The 15049-nt window shown below is 41.8% G+C and overlaps 3 protein-coding genes across 3 annotated transcripts in view; 1 reads left to right on the top strand and 2 right to left on the bottom strand.

Moving 5' to 3' along the window:
- Positions 1–2655, bottom strand: part of arpc1a (actin related protein 2/3 complex, subunit 1A) — a 4351-nt gene extending 1696 nt beyond the window's left edge. The window contains exons 1-7 of the mRNA XM_084464905.1: positions 2403–2655; positions 1698–1791; positions 1434–1538; positions 1090–1312; positions 839–946; positions 584–687; positions 383–491 (exon numbers count right to left, since the gene is read on the bottom strand). Coding sequence (XP_084321031.1) covers positions 383–491; positions 584–687; positions 839–946; positions 1090–1312; positions 1434–1538; positions 1698–1761 — 713 coding nt within the window. The 5' untranslated portion in view covers positions 1762–1791; positions 2403–2655. The remainder of the gene's footprint in view (positions 1–382; positions 492–583; positions 688–838; positions 947–1089; positions 1313–1433; positions 1539–1697; positions 1792–2402) is intronic.
- A 1003-nt stretch (positions 2656–3658) lies between these two features.
- On the top strand, positions 3659–5257 carry LOC311341060 (proline-rich protein 18-like; the record flags this gene model as incomplete). The annotated part of the gene is made up of 2 exons (XM_084465974.1): positions 3659–3679; positions 4334–5257. 2 exons carry the CDS (start codon positions 3659–3661, stop codon positions 5255–5257), a joined length of 945 nt encoding a protein of 314 aa, XP_084322100.1.
- An 823-nt stretch (positions 5258–6080) lies between these two features.
- abcg2b (ATP-binding cassette, sub-family G (WHITE), member 2b) lies at positions 6081–14109 on the bottom strand (the record flags this gene model as incomplete). Its single annotated transcript, XM_084466268.1, has 15 exons — positions 6081–6228; positions 6313–6368; positions 6632–6721; positions 6829–6983; positions 7096–7220; positions 8288–8377; positions 9033–9184; positions 9979–10127; positions 10808–10900; positions 11813–11964; positions 12260–12417; positions 12588–12743; positions 13336–13453; positions 13561–13620; positions 13955–14109. 15 exons carry the CDS (start codon positions 14107–14109, stop codon positions 6081–6083), a joined length of 1857 nt encoding a protein of 618 aa, XP_084322394.1.
- Between the last annotated feature and the right edge of the window lie 940 nt (positions 14110–15049).

Below are 15049 nucleotides of genomic sequence, written 5' to 3'. Positions count from 1 at the left end.
CTCACTTTCCATCTCATTTTTTTAAAAAAAGAAATGCATCCTTGCCTTGACGCCAATTTTCTACAGCCCTGTGAAAGTGATCTGTGAAGTTACCTGTGCAGCTAGCGGAAAATAAGACTTTGAATTTTGTCTAATGCCTACAGATTATATTCTGTTTAATTGTAAGAGAATTTGAGTAGACCAAGAGTTTCTTTGGTTGACTACAGCCTTAATGTCATGTACCTTCATTTAACTGACCCTTTCAAAAAGCCCCCTTTTTTGTTTAAGCTTACAACTAGAAAAAAATCTGGCATGAAAGTCAGGAAACAAAACTTCCTAGATTATTCTGGAATAACAGTTAACAACACTGGCTAGTTGCAGGCTAATTTGAGTCTCAGTGTACCTTGCTATCTTGGCGCTGTCCACCACGGTGACCGTGCTGTCATGGCTGACCCAGGCCAGGCGATTACCGGAGGAAGAGAAAGACACAGAGTGGACCCACCCACCTCCACCTGATGCAATACACAGAGAGATCCTGTCATCCTATTTAGCTTACATGATAATCACAAGTAAGTGGGCTGCAAAGTGACACAAGGATAAAGACCTGGTCCTCCAAATTCTCCAAGTACAGCCCCAAATGGCATCTTGTTGCCCCAGGGGGTCGGGCCTGGCTTCTCCTCCACCTCCTTTATGTAGGCCGAGAACACCCTGGAGAACAAGAGAGAGAGAGAGAGAGTGGAAGAGAGAGAAAGAAGGGGTGTATGAGGTCAGACGGAATGAAAGAAGAGTGTGGAAAGTGTGGATTTTATCGAGAATTGTTTAATCTTCCTCTGCCTAGTAAATGGTTTAAGAGTCTTACCTGCATTTGAAGTCACAGGAGCCTGCAGCCAGCAGGACGTTGTTTGGATGCCAGTCCAGGCTGAGGATGGTGGAGCGGATGGGCTTCTTGATGTGCTTGCTCACCCACCTGGTGCCCACAGACAAATCCCACTCACACTTGTAAGATTCTTTGAAGCATATACACATGTGAAAGCTTTATCGTTTTAAAGAAATGTGCAATTACAAAAATCGAAGTATGGTTCAGTGACAGCCAAATATGTCAAGTCTCACCAGTCGTTCTCAGACTCAAAGTAGCAGACAGATATGAGGCGTGCACCACTGCCAACTGCAAATTTGTTCTCCAGAGGAGACCACTTCACAAAGGTGGCAGCTCGGTTGATCCTGAGGATGACCAGGGTGGGCTTCCACACGCCCTCCTTCTGGGTCCACACGTAGGCATTACGGTCCGCCCCGCATGTCACGATGCGGTCACTTTTAGGGGCCCAGTCAATACCTTCAATAGATAAAGAAAATTAAGCACAACAGCTAGCATGACGGATCGTGTTAATTGTCTCCACAAGATGGTCCTTGGTCGTTAAATTAAGTAATGGTGATATGGTTTGGTGTACATCTACCTGTTATGTGTCCATTGTGCTCCTTCAGCTCATGGGTCTTCACCCATTGGTTGCCACTTTTCTTATGGATGTGAACTTCATGGTTGTTCGGACTGATGGCGAGTTCTGCACACAATTTTTATTTCAATAAAAAGAAAAACACTATTCTGACCAATGCACACTTGCAGTCAACCAATTGATGTTCAATGAATGCAATGGAAGGAACATTTTTTTTTTTTTGTAATTTAGAGTAATGCTGAGGATGGTACAAGATGTGGCTCTTACGTGTCCTGTCGTGGTTCCACGCGTGGCAGGTGATGGGTTCCAACAGGAATTGATGTAGCGACATCTCGTCTGGGTGCGGTCTAGAAGTGGAAGTCTAGAAAGAGATGGGGTAACCAACTAGTAACCAACCCAAATATCAATGCGAGCCTCATCCATCTAGCAGCTGAAATGCAGTACAACCTCCAACGTCAGTCACATGAATTGTAGGCCAACTAGTACCACATAACGATAACAAATTATGTTAATGCCAACAGGGAACATAGTGATTGCTCCTCAGCAGCATAGCGTGGTTACGTGGGATGTCAGAGCAGTAGAAGTGTATGTTGTAGCTAGAAGCTAAGGGACGTTAACAGTGGCTAGCTAGCAAACCACTACTACCACTCGATTTTAGTTTGATCGGTTCACGCCGATTTAGGAAGGATAACAAATGGGCGTTTATTTGACGTCTGCAGATAGCTAACGTTAACCACTCGAATGTGGCACATACATCGCTAACGTGAATAAACAACTCGGTGAAAATAGCTTTGAATTAACTGAGATAGTGGGGCCTACTAAGAAAATGTAAGGTATAAGAAACGTTTTAATATCAACCAAACCAATATCCTGAGGGATTTGTTATAGATCGCCTAATTCCTTTCGTAGTCTGTAATACATCCCGATAATGCTGCAGTCGGCTACATTACGCTAGCGAAAACGCCGATTTACCTTGCTCGTTTGGTCCTCCTCAGTTGTACAAGTCGGCCAGCTAAATTGCTTAAGCTAGGTAAGATAGTTTTATGAATGGACTTGAATTCGCGGACTCTGGGCAGTCGACACGAATTCGTCCAGTATTACTGAGGGAGATGTCAAGACGGCAGGGAGGAAAAGACTAATAGCATTCGGTGATAGCCGTGGGTAACTTGGAAGCGAAACCCGTAGATGCCCCTAGCTGTCAGCTAGCTTAGCATCACGCTAGCTGTTACATTCAATTGAATGGTAACCTTGTTCACGTCGTTACGTTCCCCCACACTGGGTCACTGTTATCGGGATGCAAATGGCTCCCCCAGCGGCCAAAAATTGAAGTGTATAAATCGAACTGAGCAGAAAGGAGGTGTCTGTGAATAACAATAGTTGAGCGCTGCTTGCAGCACTCACCTAATGAATGTGAGTCACTGAAGACTAGACCCCTTTATGAACGCACAAATATATACACTGCATTACACAGTGCAATCTCAATATTAACTTCTGAAATTTAAAGTAGCTAGGCTACCTACTGCCTCAACAATAGCTATTACATTATTTGTCTTTTGCATCTCAATTCCATAGCAGGCCTGTTGTTTTGGTCATCTACTTTTAGGGCCACTGTTTACTTTTATATGTTTAAATACATTGTTGTTATTTAGGTATACTTTGCTACTTATATCTTTCTATAACAGCTCTTTCTATAACAGTTAAAAAAACATAATTTATCTCTTTATCTCGTTTTCTGGCATTTAACATGCCTGTGACAAATCAAAGAGGAGCCCAATTATTTATTCTCCACCACATCTGGTAGGGTTACGGTGAGGGACTGCTGCTAACACCAAAATACAAATATACACAAACATGCTTGTGTTTATGTTGTTTTACCCAAATGTGCTCTAAAATGGTTTCGTTTCCTACACCTCCACCCTACTTCAAACTTCAAGATCCTTCTGACTAAGTCTTTAGCCAGAAGAATGATTCTTCCAGGGAAAGAATGGTGAAATGGGACATTAGCCATGCCATGGTTTTGAGTCAAATCTTTGTTCAATATGTGAAGTCTTTCTACCAAAATCGTCATTGTTGCCACTGAGCCCTGCACATCCACAGGAAGATGTGCTGCCGCCCAGGACCCGTGTTGTCTGCATGTACACCTCTGGAGGTCCTGTACTCCTGTCAAGGTCCTGTACACATGTAGAGGTCCTGTACTCATGTAGAGGTCCTGTACACCTGTAGAGGTCATGTACACCTGTAGAGGTCATGTACACCTCTAGAGGTCATGACCACCTGTAGAGGTCATGTACTGTAAAATATGCTGTATTCTATCCTATTTTTACTGTTTCATCTAGAGACATATCTAATAAATGTTTTTTATCTTAGTTTTGATCAAGTTTTCAGTTTCACCCCTTTTTCCCAATGACTTTGAAGAGAGAAATACATCACACGTTGTAAATAAATGGTAATACTTGTCAATTACACAAATTATGAGTTATATTCACACAAATTTGCATTTTCAAATGTCAGAATTTGAACAAAATGTTGTATGGGAGAGTTAAACACCACGTGTCTGTGTGTTTACATCACAAATATAGTACCACGTGCAACATGCAGTCTTGTGTTGACAAATGAGGATTAAAAGCAGAGGTTTATTTTAGATCTCTGAGCTTCTAAGTGAAGATAATGATGGGCTGTTTGACGTTCACTTTCTTAAGGTATTACCATGCCTCATGCCTCTCACTACTGACCGAGAAATAGTGATCCATACCAGTACCGGATACGTTAAGTTTGGTGCATCCTGAGAAGCCAACTGCCTGACCCCGTATGGTGGTTGATACATCCGAGTGGCCTGCTTTACTGAGATCAACAGTTTCCTGTTTAATGTGTGCATCTATTTTCTTTCCATTGAGTGTTTTCAGTGCAAAACTGAACTTTTCTCTTATTTGATTCTGTGTGTTGCTAAAATGCCTTTCATTCCCCCGGCTGCGTCGATTGGACAACCTTGCTCGGCCTGTGGTCCGGGACCGAGCGGAGAGAACGTGCAGACCAAACACCTCAGTCTGCCGGCGACGGTCTTCAACAAAACCAAGGCCTCGGCGGGTGAAAAATGCAACTCTCTGAAGGATCGTCTCGCCCTCAACCTGAGGCACTTGGGGAGGAAGAGCCAGCCTAAGAGCCGCCTGCCTACTGCCAAGGTAATAGCAGCACCAAGACTGCACGTCAAAAGCAGGGATCAACGGTTGCCTTCGTCGACGGTCCTCTCAGGAGTCTCCCACCACACACCTTCAAGGGCAGGCGAGGCCACGTCTAAGATACCGCTGTACAGCCACATCAGCCACGATGCCTCCTCTACGAAGAGTGGCCTACAGGTGAACCGCAGGGATGTGTGCCAGGAAGAGGCTGGTTTTACATTGATCCTGACACCGGAAGCTGTTCGCCTGTTGCAGAGGAGGAGCGCTGAGAGAAAACTATGCACGACAGCTCACAGCACCACAGCTGGAGCTGAGGCCACGAGCAAGGCCTCGGAGTCTGGAAGGAATAGGCAAAGCCCCTCAATGCGGCATGTGTCGTTAGAACCACAGTGTGCAATGCCAAGCAGTAGGGCGACCATTGTAACTAACAGTAGGGAGGTTGCTCTGGGTGACATTAGCATGATAGTGAAGATATCTCTTCTGAACGAACAGCACAAGTATGACGATGTGGAGTATGAGGAGGAGGGCGACTGTGGTGTTGATGAGCGTGTGGTGCTGAAATGCATGGAATGGCTTCGAGGACTGGAAAATGCAGTGGTAATCGCGGGAAACAGTGCCAGTAAGGGGACAGCCAGAATCCAAAGTTTGTAACAGGAAAATGGAGACCAGAATAAACTAAAGACCGATTTGGGGTCGCTTATTACTTTTCCATATTTACTTCAGCTGGATTAATTGATACAGTTCCAGAGTGGTTGGGGCTAAATTGAGCAAAGATTTTCTTCGTTTGGAGTAAAATGAAGATACTCCTTTCAATGGAAAAAGTGACTTTATATTATTAGTTTTAGAATCATTTTAATTTTTATTCACATTTATATTTGGAAACACCTGTATTATTTATGTACAATTTGTTCATATGTTGTGTGCTTTGAATTCCCTCAGTCTCATTTGTATATCACTTAGTATATCACTGTATATCACTTATATCACTTATTTGTATATTAATGACGACATCAAAATATGGCATTGGACACTTCTTCACATGTTTATCGATTTTAATCTAATGAAGGACTTTCTTAAACTCAACACTTTTTTTTTTACAAATATGACTTCTTCGCATGGAGAGAGGGAAAATAGCTTGGAACTATTGATCCGCCTAAGAAGCTTTGTAAAGACTTGTGAGTTGATTGGACAGCGCTGTACATGTCCCCGTGCACTATTCAGTGTGCTTAGTGGCAGATTATCCTGGCCTCAGGTGCCCTAGCATGTGGAGTGATTTGTGAGCGAGAGTGTCAGGAAGAGAGAACAAAATATTAGAATATATTAAAAAATTATAAAATATATAAAATATTATAATATTAAAAGTATCTTGTATTGTACCTAACCTCAATTGGGGATGTAATACAGATTTTTAACACAGTTATACAGATCATTACTCTGGGCGGTTGACACACAGACACATATAAAGACAGGGGTATCATTTCCAGCGTTTGATCCTCCGTAGCTGTATGTAGGCCACAACCAGACACACCAATGAGATTCCGATGAGGGCCACCTGGTTCTGCCAGAAGCCCCAGCGAGAGTAGTCTATGCCCTGGGCTTCTAGGAACAGCTCCCCTCGTATGCTGCAGCACAAAATGAGACAAATGTTTTGGTTTTTGAATGGATCTATTTTGTGCATGCGCGCATGTTGTCTTTCTAGCACTCACGTGATGTTGTCGGTTAAGTAGAACAACTGTCCCGTCATCTCGGTGATGAACATCGCCTGGTGGAGACAGGATTTATTCTGTCACTCTTTAAGAAACAGGCCAAAACAGACCCCCCTCCCCCAGCTAGATTGTTGATTGGACAGGGTTAATACAGGTCAGCGACAGCTATATATACCAGATTTAGTTTTCTCAGAGTATTTGAGTTGATGTCAGGATGAAATACAATGGGATGAAGTTCAACAAATATAGAAAAGCTTCTCAAATGAATTGTATACTCCAGCTTTAACCCCAATTATACGACATTCACTCTATATCATACGTTCATTCCGTATTTGAAGATACTGATCCACTCCAGCCAGGACAGCCAGCTCAGCATATTGTTGAGATTGACCAGAAAACCGCCAAATACCTAGAAGAAGGATGAAGATCAAGATGGAGAAGGATGCCACTCACTTAATTCCCATTGTTATTCTGCTCAAGCTAGTGAGTGAGTGCACGCCATTTTGTTCGACTCACCATCATGATGACAAAGGGAAGAGCCACCAGCAGGTTGGCCATGGCCAGGGAAGAGACAGTGGCAGATACCATGAAGGCTACACTCACGGCCCCGATGCTTGTCAGAGTCATGGTAAGCGTGAAGCACAGGAAATCCAAAAAGGCCGGCTTCAAACCTAGATCAATGGAAATACAAACAACGATATGACTGTAGGTCATTGATGGATAGTGGAGGATAATGATAATGGTGTGTTCGTTAGGGTGGCTGTGCGTCAGTGCGTTAAATACCCATCATGTAATAGGAGATGGCTGAGAAGCAAATGTTAGGAATGATGCGAGTAGGAAGGAGATCGGCACCGATCTTGGACAGGAAGTAGACAGAGGTACGGTAATATCCATTGGCATTCTCGTGACTGGGAAAAAACATTTGAAAAGTCAGTCAATGTCAGTCTTTACTTACTATACAAAAATAAATGTCTTGTTATACATTATATTAGCAAACTACAATTAGAGTCTGAAGGGAAAAAAATGTGATGGAAAGATAGGAATGTGTGCATTAATCAAATATCTAATCTTAGATCTAATCTATTAGATTAGGGCCCCGTCCACACGGGCGAAAACAATCTTTTCCCCTCCGTTTTCCTTTGATGCATTTCAGGAATATCTCCGTAAGACGGACTCATTGGGAAAATGCATCGAGCTGTAGAAACACTGTAGAAACGCTGTAGTACATATCCAAGGCCACTGTGTGGCATTGGTTCTCCACAAAAAAAAAGTGGAGCGCATCAAGCCTGTGCGCATCAAGACTGCTCACTGTATACAAGCATACAGTCGAGGAGGAGAAAGCAGTTGTTAAACCTTTTAGATTGAGCAGAAATACTTGATGTACATTTAGTAATTCAATTTACCAAGGGGCTGTATTTAAAGCTACAAAAATAATACAAATCAAATGAATAAATAAAAGATTCAACGCAACTCTAACGTCGCCCAGCTGGTGGGGGCGATGATGTCATCGTTTGCGTTTCAGGCGTCCACACGATTCCTAACATGAAAACGCATAGGTCCGTTTTTATCTTATCCTGGGACCTGGTTTCAGAAAAGTGAGTTTTCGGGCACCGAAAACGCTGGATCCGTCTGGACGGTCGGCCCAAACACACAAGACTTATGCGTTTTCACTGTCCGATAAATCTAATCTAAGATCCATGTTATTTTGCATACTTATACTTCAGTCATAATAATGGCCAGGTACATTTACTAATATTTGGGTACTATATCTTAATAAATCAAGGTGCTTTGGCTAATTTGGCATTTATATTTTTGTATAATACGACCTGAGACCTGTTTTGTAATTTCTAATGACTTAAGGTTCACTATGAAGATGTTTTATTCTACATGGTCCAAAATGTAAAAAAAAACAACCTCAAACTCACACACACACACACACACACACACACACACACACACACACATGCACACTCACATGAATATTGCTCTCTCTGCGATAAAGAGTTCAACGGCTGAGAGATTAGAAAACACCACGTTGATGATAAGGAAGAAGAAGGCCCCTACCCTGTAAAATAAGGAGAAGAAAGGTACCAGGTCAGACACAGATCATATCAAAAAACATTAATCACAAAAATAACAAAATAATTAACCTAATAATTGGATGGAGAACTGACAGTTTGCTTACTTAAGACTGCGCTTGCAGAAGGTGTAACGGTTCTGATCTATAGTGAGAGGTGCATTGGTTCTATATGGTGAGGTGTACCTGTTCTGATCTATAGTGAGAGGTGCATTGGTTCTATATGGTGAGGTGTACCTGTTCTGATCTATAGTGAGAGGTGCATTGGTTCTATATGGTGAGGTGTACCTGTTCTGATCTATAGTGAGAGGTGCATTGGTTCTATATGGTGAGGTGTACCTGTTCTGATCTATAGTGAGAGGTGTCTTGGTTCTATGAGGTCACCTGTTCTGATAGGGGGATACTACCTATTGAGAGGACTCAAGAGAGGTGTAGCAATGTAAAATCCTAAATCGATGTAAATACACCCTTACCTAATGAAACTTTATTTTGCCATATTTTGCATGAAACACAAAACCCGCTCACCATAATGACAAATCATTTCACGATTTGTAACTAAACAATGACCCCAAAATGACTCACATTTCAGTGCTCCTATGCTACGCTCCCAGATTCGCAAAGTTGCAATGTCCAAGCCCTTTACCTGTTCTGTGAGCCCTCGGGGAGGGTTAAGGGTATCTGATAGTAGATGAGTCCCACCAGCAAAGCAAAGAAGATGGTGAGAGCCACTTGAGCGTAGGAGGTCTGAGGGGTCCTCACCATGTTCAGCACCGCCCTGTGACACAGTATACGCATCTAACACAGCCACACCCAAGCACGCGTGTGCGCGCACACACACACACACACACACACACACACACACACACACACACACACACACACACACACACACACACAAACACATCAATACACAATCAGGGTTTATGAATAGGGTTTAAATGGCTGCCAAGAAAATATATTATTGTAGCATGCAGCAGTCTTGCCTGCCTTATCAGGCAGGATTGCACGTGAGGGTAAAGGTTCAAGTGGAAATACCACACTGACACACTATGACACAACATGGTTATTATGACCTACCTTAAGGACATGCCTAATTAGACCTTATTTGTACATCTAATTTATTTTGGTACAGTTACAGTTATTATACAGTTATTTTGTTGAAGTAAACTCCCTAAACCTTTTGGATTTCTGTTCACTTTTACCACTTTTTTGTGTTTAATAAAACACACATGGTGTAGGCTGCTTGCAACCATGATAGTATTTTCCAATTTATTGATTATTAAATTATAACAATAATTCAGAAGTTTAACAGCCATGGAAACAATTGTCATGTGGATGCCTAAAAGCATCCACAAAAAATGGCACTTCATCATTTCACCACCTTTAGCCCATCACTTACTAATTCAGTCCAAGTTTTGACATTTTGAATGATGAAAGATTATTCACAAACACAAACACAACATCTAGAGTGTGGGTTTCCATTCAAGAACCCACACCCTAGATTTTGTGTGTTTGAATTATGTTTCAGGCAGTGATGCGTTCCTAAAATTAGGAACGCATCACTGCCTGACACGTGAACACTGACTGACCTGGTAGAAGAAGGAGGTCACATAGTCAACCTTCTTCCCCTTGGTCTTCAAGCCTCCTTCGAAGGTGCGGCAGACCTGCTCCACCTCTTCAAACTCCTGCTGACATTGGGGCGACTGGCGGTACCGCACCAGCAATGGATTGTTACCATCTAGACACAAACAATGTGCAGGGTAATGTCAGGGTTTTTCACTCCCAGCTGGAAGATTTTGGGTTCTTCTAACCCCAATGACCACAGTCTATCTGTAGGCCTTCTTAAGCAAGATGCAAGATAACCCTACCTTCTCATTAATGACAAGCAAACAAACAAGTCCCTTTGGTTGTCACACTCGATTTGTTCCCTCCATCAATGTTTACATTACCGCGCCCAAAAGCATGTCGACACGCATCTTACGTGGGAATCCGAGACCAATTATTAAATCATTGCCTGCACTTCTGTACCATAAAAAAACCTGTCTGCTTCCCACTTGTGATTCTTCTCCTTCACAAACGTCCCTGCTACCACCATGTAATAGGACACCTATCTGTCAACAGTGAAGAATGTTTTCCATTGGGTTTTTGTTTCTCTTCGTCTTAACAATATTATAAATTGGCATTTCAGTTTAAGCTAGATCATGAACCTTGCAGGTTGCAGTGTTTATTATTTTTGACTGTTGCCATTTGGGTAATAAAACCCAAAAGACTTTGGACTCGTATTCTCTCTCTCTCTCTCGGCGTGTGGCCCTGGTACACCAAACACTACACTGGTATAAGCATCAGTAATACAACAGCGTAGTTCTAGTGGGACAGGAACACAGAGTGCTATAGTAATGAGTGTTTCATGAGGTTTACCTGTAGCAGGCAATTCTAACGTTGATTGAGCTTCTCCGTTGATGATGTCCAGGAAGAAATCAGCAGGGTTGCTGAAGGCCTTAATCTGGTAACCTGATGTGTATGGTAACACGTGTATGGTTCAGAACAATAAAAGAAAACAAAAAAAATCTACTAAGTGCTACAAAATACAATTTATTTAGCATCACTATTCTGTAACGTTTACAATATAACCCATTTTTCCCAAGTTATTTCATAACTTATAAACGTATAACTTAAATGTTGCCTCCTATTTAAGGATTTCTATACATCTATGGCACATCTATGCATTGTCTAACATGACTTGGAATTCTAATAATATTTACTGATATTAACCTGTTGTGAACATATTACACCAATTCTTAAATCATTACATTGGCTCCCTGTATGTCAGAGAATTGGTTTTAAAATCATGTTGCTAACCTATAAATCCCTACATGGTTTAGGGCCAAAATATTTAACTGATATGCTTCCACTACATAAGCCTTCTAAGCCACTAAGATCCTCTGAGACCAATCTGTTAATTATCCCCAGAGTCAACACAAAACATGGGGAAGCAGGATTTAGTTACTATGCAACAAATAGCTGGAATAAACTCCCTGAGGATTTAAGACTTGCCCCAACTCTGACAGCTTTTAAAACAAGACTGAAGACTTTTATGTTTGCTTTAGCTTTCTGCTAAATCTTAAATCTACAATGCTTCTATTTTTTATTTTATTAGTAACTTTGCCTTTATTTTCTCACTTTCTAAACTGCATTTTTTTAAACTCTGCCTTTCTAAAATGTTTTTTTTAAACTTTGCCTTTATTTTCTATCTATTTTACTTTTTACTTATCTATTATTTTCTTTTATTGTATGACAATGTTTATATGTGAAGCACTTTGAGTCTGCCTTGTGTATGAAAAGTGCTATATAAATAAAGTTGCCTTGCCTTGCCTTGCCTTGTTATCTGGTAACATCTTCACATTAACGTGGACTCAAACGTACCAAGGAGGCTGAAGTATTCCAAGGCTTTATCAGCTGCTCCTGCATACACCACATCCCCCTTATGCATCAGGGTCAGCTGGTCAAACTGCTCGAAGATGGAGTAGCGTGGCTGGTGGATGGAGAAGATCACCGTCTTTCCATTCCGAGAGAGTCTGGGCACACATTTCAGGGGCCGTGGTTTACTCATTAAGTCAAGAGAAGAAACCGAGGCTGCAGTGCTGGTAAGCATGCCCCAAAGCCTGCTATGACGTCACTGAGGTCCGGAGCTCGGCCATTTTTCTAGAGCTAAAAATAGAAAATGGAAACTCATAAAATCAGTGGTTGAGAACTTCTCCGAGATGAGTGCATCTTAATTTGACAATGTTTTTATTAGCTAACCCCTTGTGCCTGGTTGGTGTGTGTTTGTGTGTGTGTGTGTGTGTGTGTGTGCTCGTGGGCATTTTGTACTTGCGAAGAAGAGAGATGATACAGTTGGCAGTGTATGCATCCAGGCCAGTGGTAGGTTCGTCAAGAAACAGCAGGGATGGGGAGGTTATGAGTTCCATCCCTATGCTGCATCGCTTCCTTTCCCCTCCAGAAACACCTCGTATAAAATCGGTCCCTATCTGCACACGGACACGGACACGGACACACACACACACACACACATACACACACACACGCACACATGCACGCACGCACGCACACGCACACACACACACACACACACGTATTTTGTCTATTTTCTGTACTCGTGTGATACTGACACTACACATGTGTTGGTGTGGCACCGCACCTTAGTGGTAGCACACTCTGTTAGGCCCAACTCCTCCAGTATGCTTTCCACTCTGGTCTGCTTGTCTGCAGAGGAGTGCTGCTTGGGGTCAAGACGAAGGTTTGCGCTGAACAGCAGGTTCTCTCTCACGCTCAGCGTGCCCATGAGGACGTCATCCTGAAGGCCGACAAATGGTGGGAAAAAACGGAAAGGGAGACTATGGCAGGTGCAAAGTTTAAAGCAACACGCATACTTTATCAAAGTGAGGCTATACAATGTTGTATTCATTGGTTTCCTCTTTTGATAATAATAATAATAATAATAATAATTAATAATAATAATTAATTGAATTTATATAGTGCTTTTCTAGACACTCAAGACACCCAAAGCGCTTTACAGTGAAGGGGGGACCTCACTAACCACCACCAATGTGTAGCACCCACTTGGGTGATGCACGGCAGCCAATCAGCGCCAGAACGCTCACCACACACCAGCTTGAGGTGGAGAGTGAGGGAATTAATGAATGAGCCAATTATATATAGGGGGATGATTAGGGGGCCAGATTGAATGAGCCTGGTGGGGCAGTTTTAGCCAATGACACCGGGGGATCCCCTACTCTTTGAGATAAGTGCCCTGGGATCTTTTATGAGTCAGGACCTCGGTTTTACGTCTCCTCCGAAGGAGGATAAATGTGTGTGTATGTGAGTGTGTGTGTGTGTGTGTGTGTGTGTGTGTGTGTGTGTGTGTGTGTGTGTGTGTGTGTGTGTACCTGTACGACATAGGCCGAGGTAAGCCTGAGGTCGTTTGTGACAGGCCTGCCGTCCACAAAGACGGTTCCATGTCGTAATCCAGCCGGGTCTTTCCGGCCTGCAATCACATCCAGAAGCCTGGAGACAACACACAATACACCATATTACAATAGAGTGTGTGTGTATGTCTGTTTCAGGTATGTGTGTGTGTGTGTGTGTGTGTGTGTGTGTGTGTGTTTTCCTACGATGTTTTTCCACTTCCAGTGGGGCCCATGATGGCATTCATTCCAGGTTTCAGGATTCCACTGCAACGGCCAGTAAAAAATAACAAATATGTGGTGGGTGATGACAAACAGTAAATAAATAAATAATTATTAAGATATTAACAACTTTTGGCCACTTTATTGGACATGGCTTGAGTGATTACTTAATAATAAAAAAATAATTACATATGATGTCATGGCTCACACTGTGACATCATAAACAAATGAATGTGTAAAGGTAAATAAAAAACGTTATTATAAAAAAAAGTTTTTTATAGTATAATGAAAGATACAATGAACCATTGTTCATTGCAGTCAAATACTAACGCACACATAGTCTAACATAGGAAACCGGAGGCTTGTGTAGCAATCCTACCTTATATCCTTAAGAATGACCTTTTCTGGACCTTTTTTGCAGAGCAAACCCACTCTTTCCTGAATACAGTATTTGATGTTGCTAAACATCACTGTTGGACCATGCTCCTGGAAGCATTCTTCCCCAACATACACACTCTCCTCCTTATTTGACATCCTCACACAGAGATATCTCACAACAGACAGAGAGCTCTGCAACTGTTCAGAGTGAGAAGTTGTCGAAGAGCGATGGGCAGAGAGGGAGGGGAGAGAAAGAGAGGTCTTATCCAGATCTTGATACTCCATGTTCTTAACCTATCACGTAGTGAGAATAAACTGGATAGGGGCCAGCAGCATATAACATTGCACTTTGCTCACAGGTGAAGGGTGGTTGAACTTTAAAGCTACAGATGACCCACTGAGAATGTCTTCATGGACCTCTCGGCATGTATTTTCTAACAATATTGATAAGAAGAATATTGATAATAATTATAATACCAGTAGTAGAAAATCTAATGTTGTTGATGTGAAGATTTTTGTTGAATTAACATCGCACAGTATGTTGGTATGTCCTCAGTGCTTAAAGAGTGGTGACCAAGGGACATTTATCGCAGGCTTGATCTCTCTTAAAATAAGATAAGATAGAACTCTAGCAATCCCCAAGGATGTAGAAAGTATTAAATGTGAACGAGGAGATGCTAACACCAGTGCCTAATAGAATAACAATAAAATGAGGGGACATTTTGTAAAATAGGTGAACTCCAATAGGTGAAAGTCCAATTAATATTGCAGATGCCATTGAAAGTAATATTAGCAATGATGTTGAAAAAGGGTAATACAAAGTTATATTGCACATGATATTGAAATAATATATTACTACACACACTCAATTGGGAAAATGAATCTAAGGTTATACAAAATACCTTACAACACTACTACTGTACTTCAATATATAATTACTGTTCATGAATTGTGAATTGTAATTTATTTATTTATTTGTTTATCTTACGTATATGTATTCTTATTTTGGATTATTGATAAAGGTGTATGTATAATCTGGGCTGGCTAGCAACTTTAGTTTATAACTAAATCTTAAAATGAGGATAAATACATGCTA

This window comes from Micromesistius poutassou (assembly GCF_964030765.1).
Source record: "Micromesistius poutassou genome assembly, chromosome: 3".
Lineage (NCBI taxonomy): Eukaryota > Metazoa > Chordata > Actinopteri > Gadiformes > Gadidae > Micromesistius > Micromesistius poutassou.
This window is presented reverse-complemented; position numbering and strand designations above follow the sequence as displayed.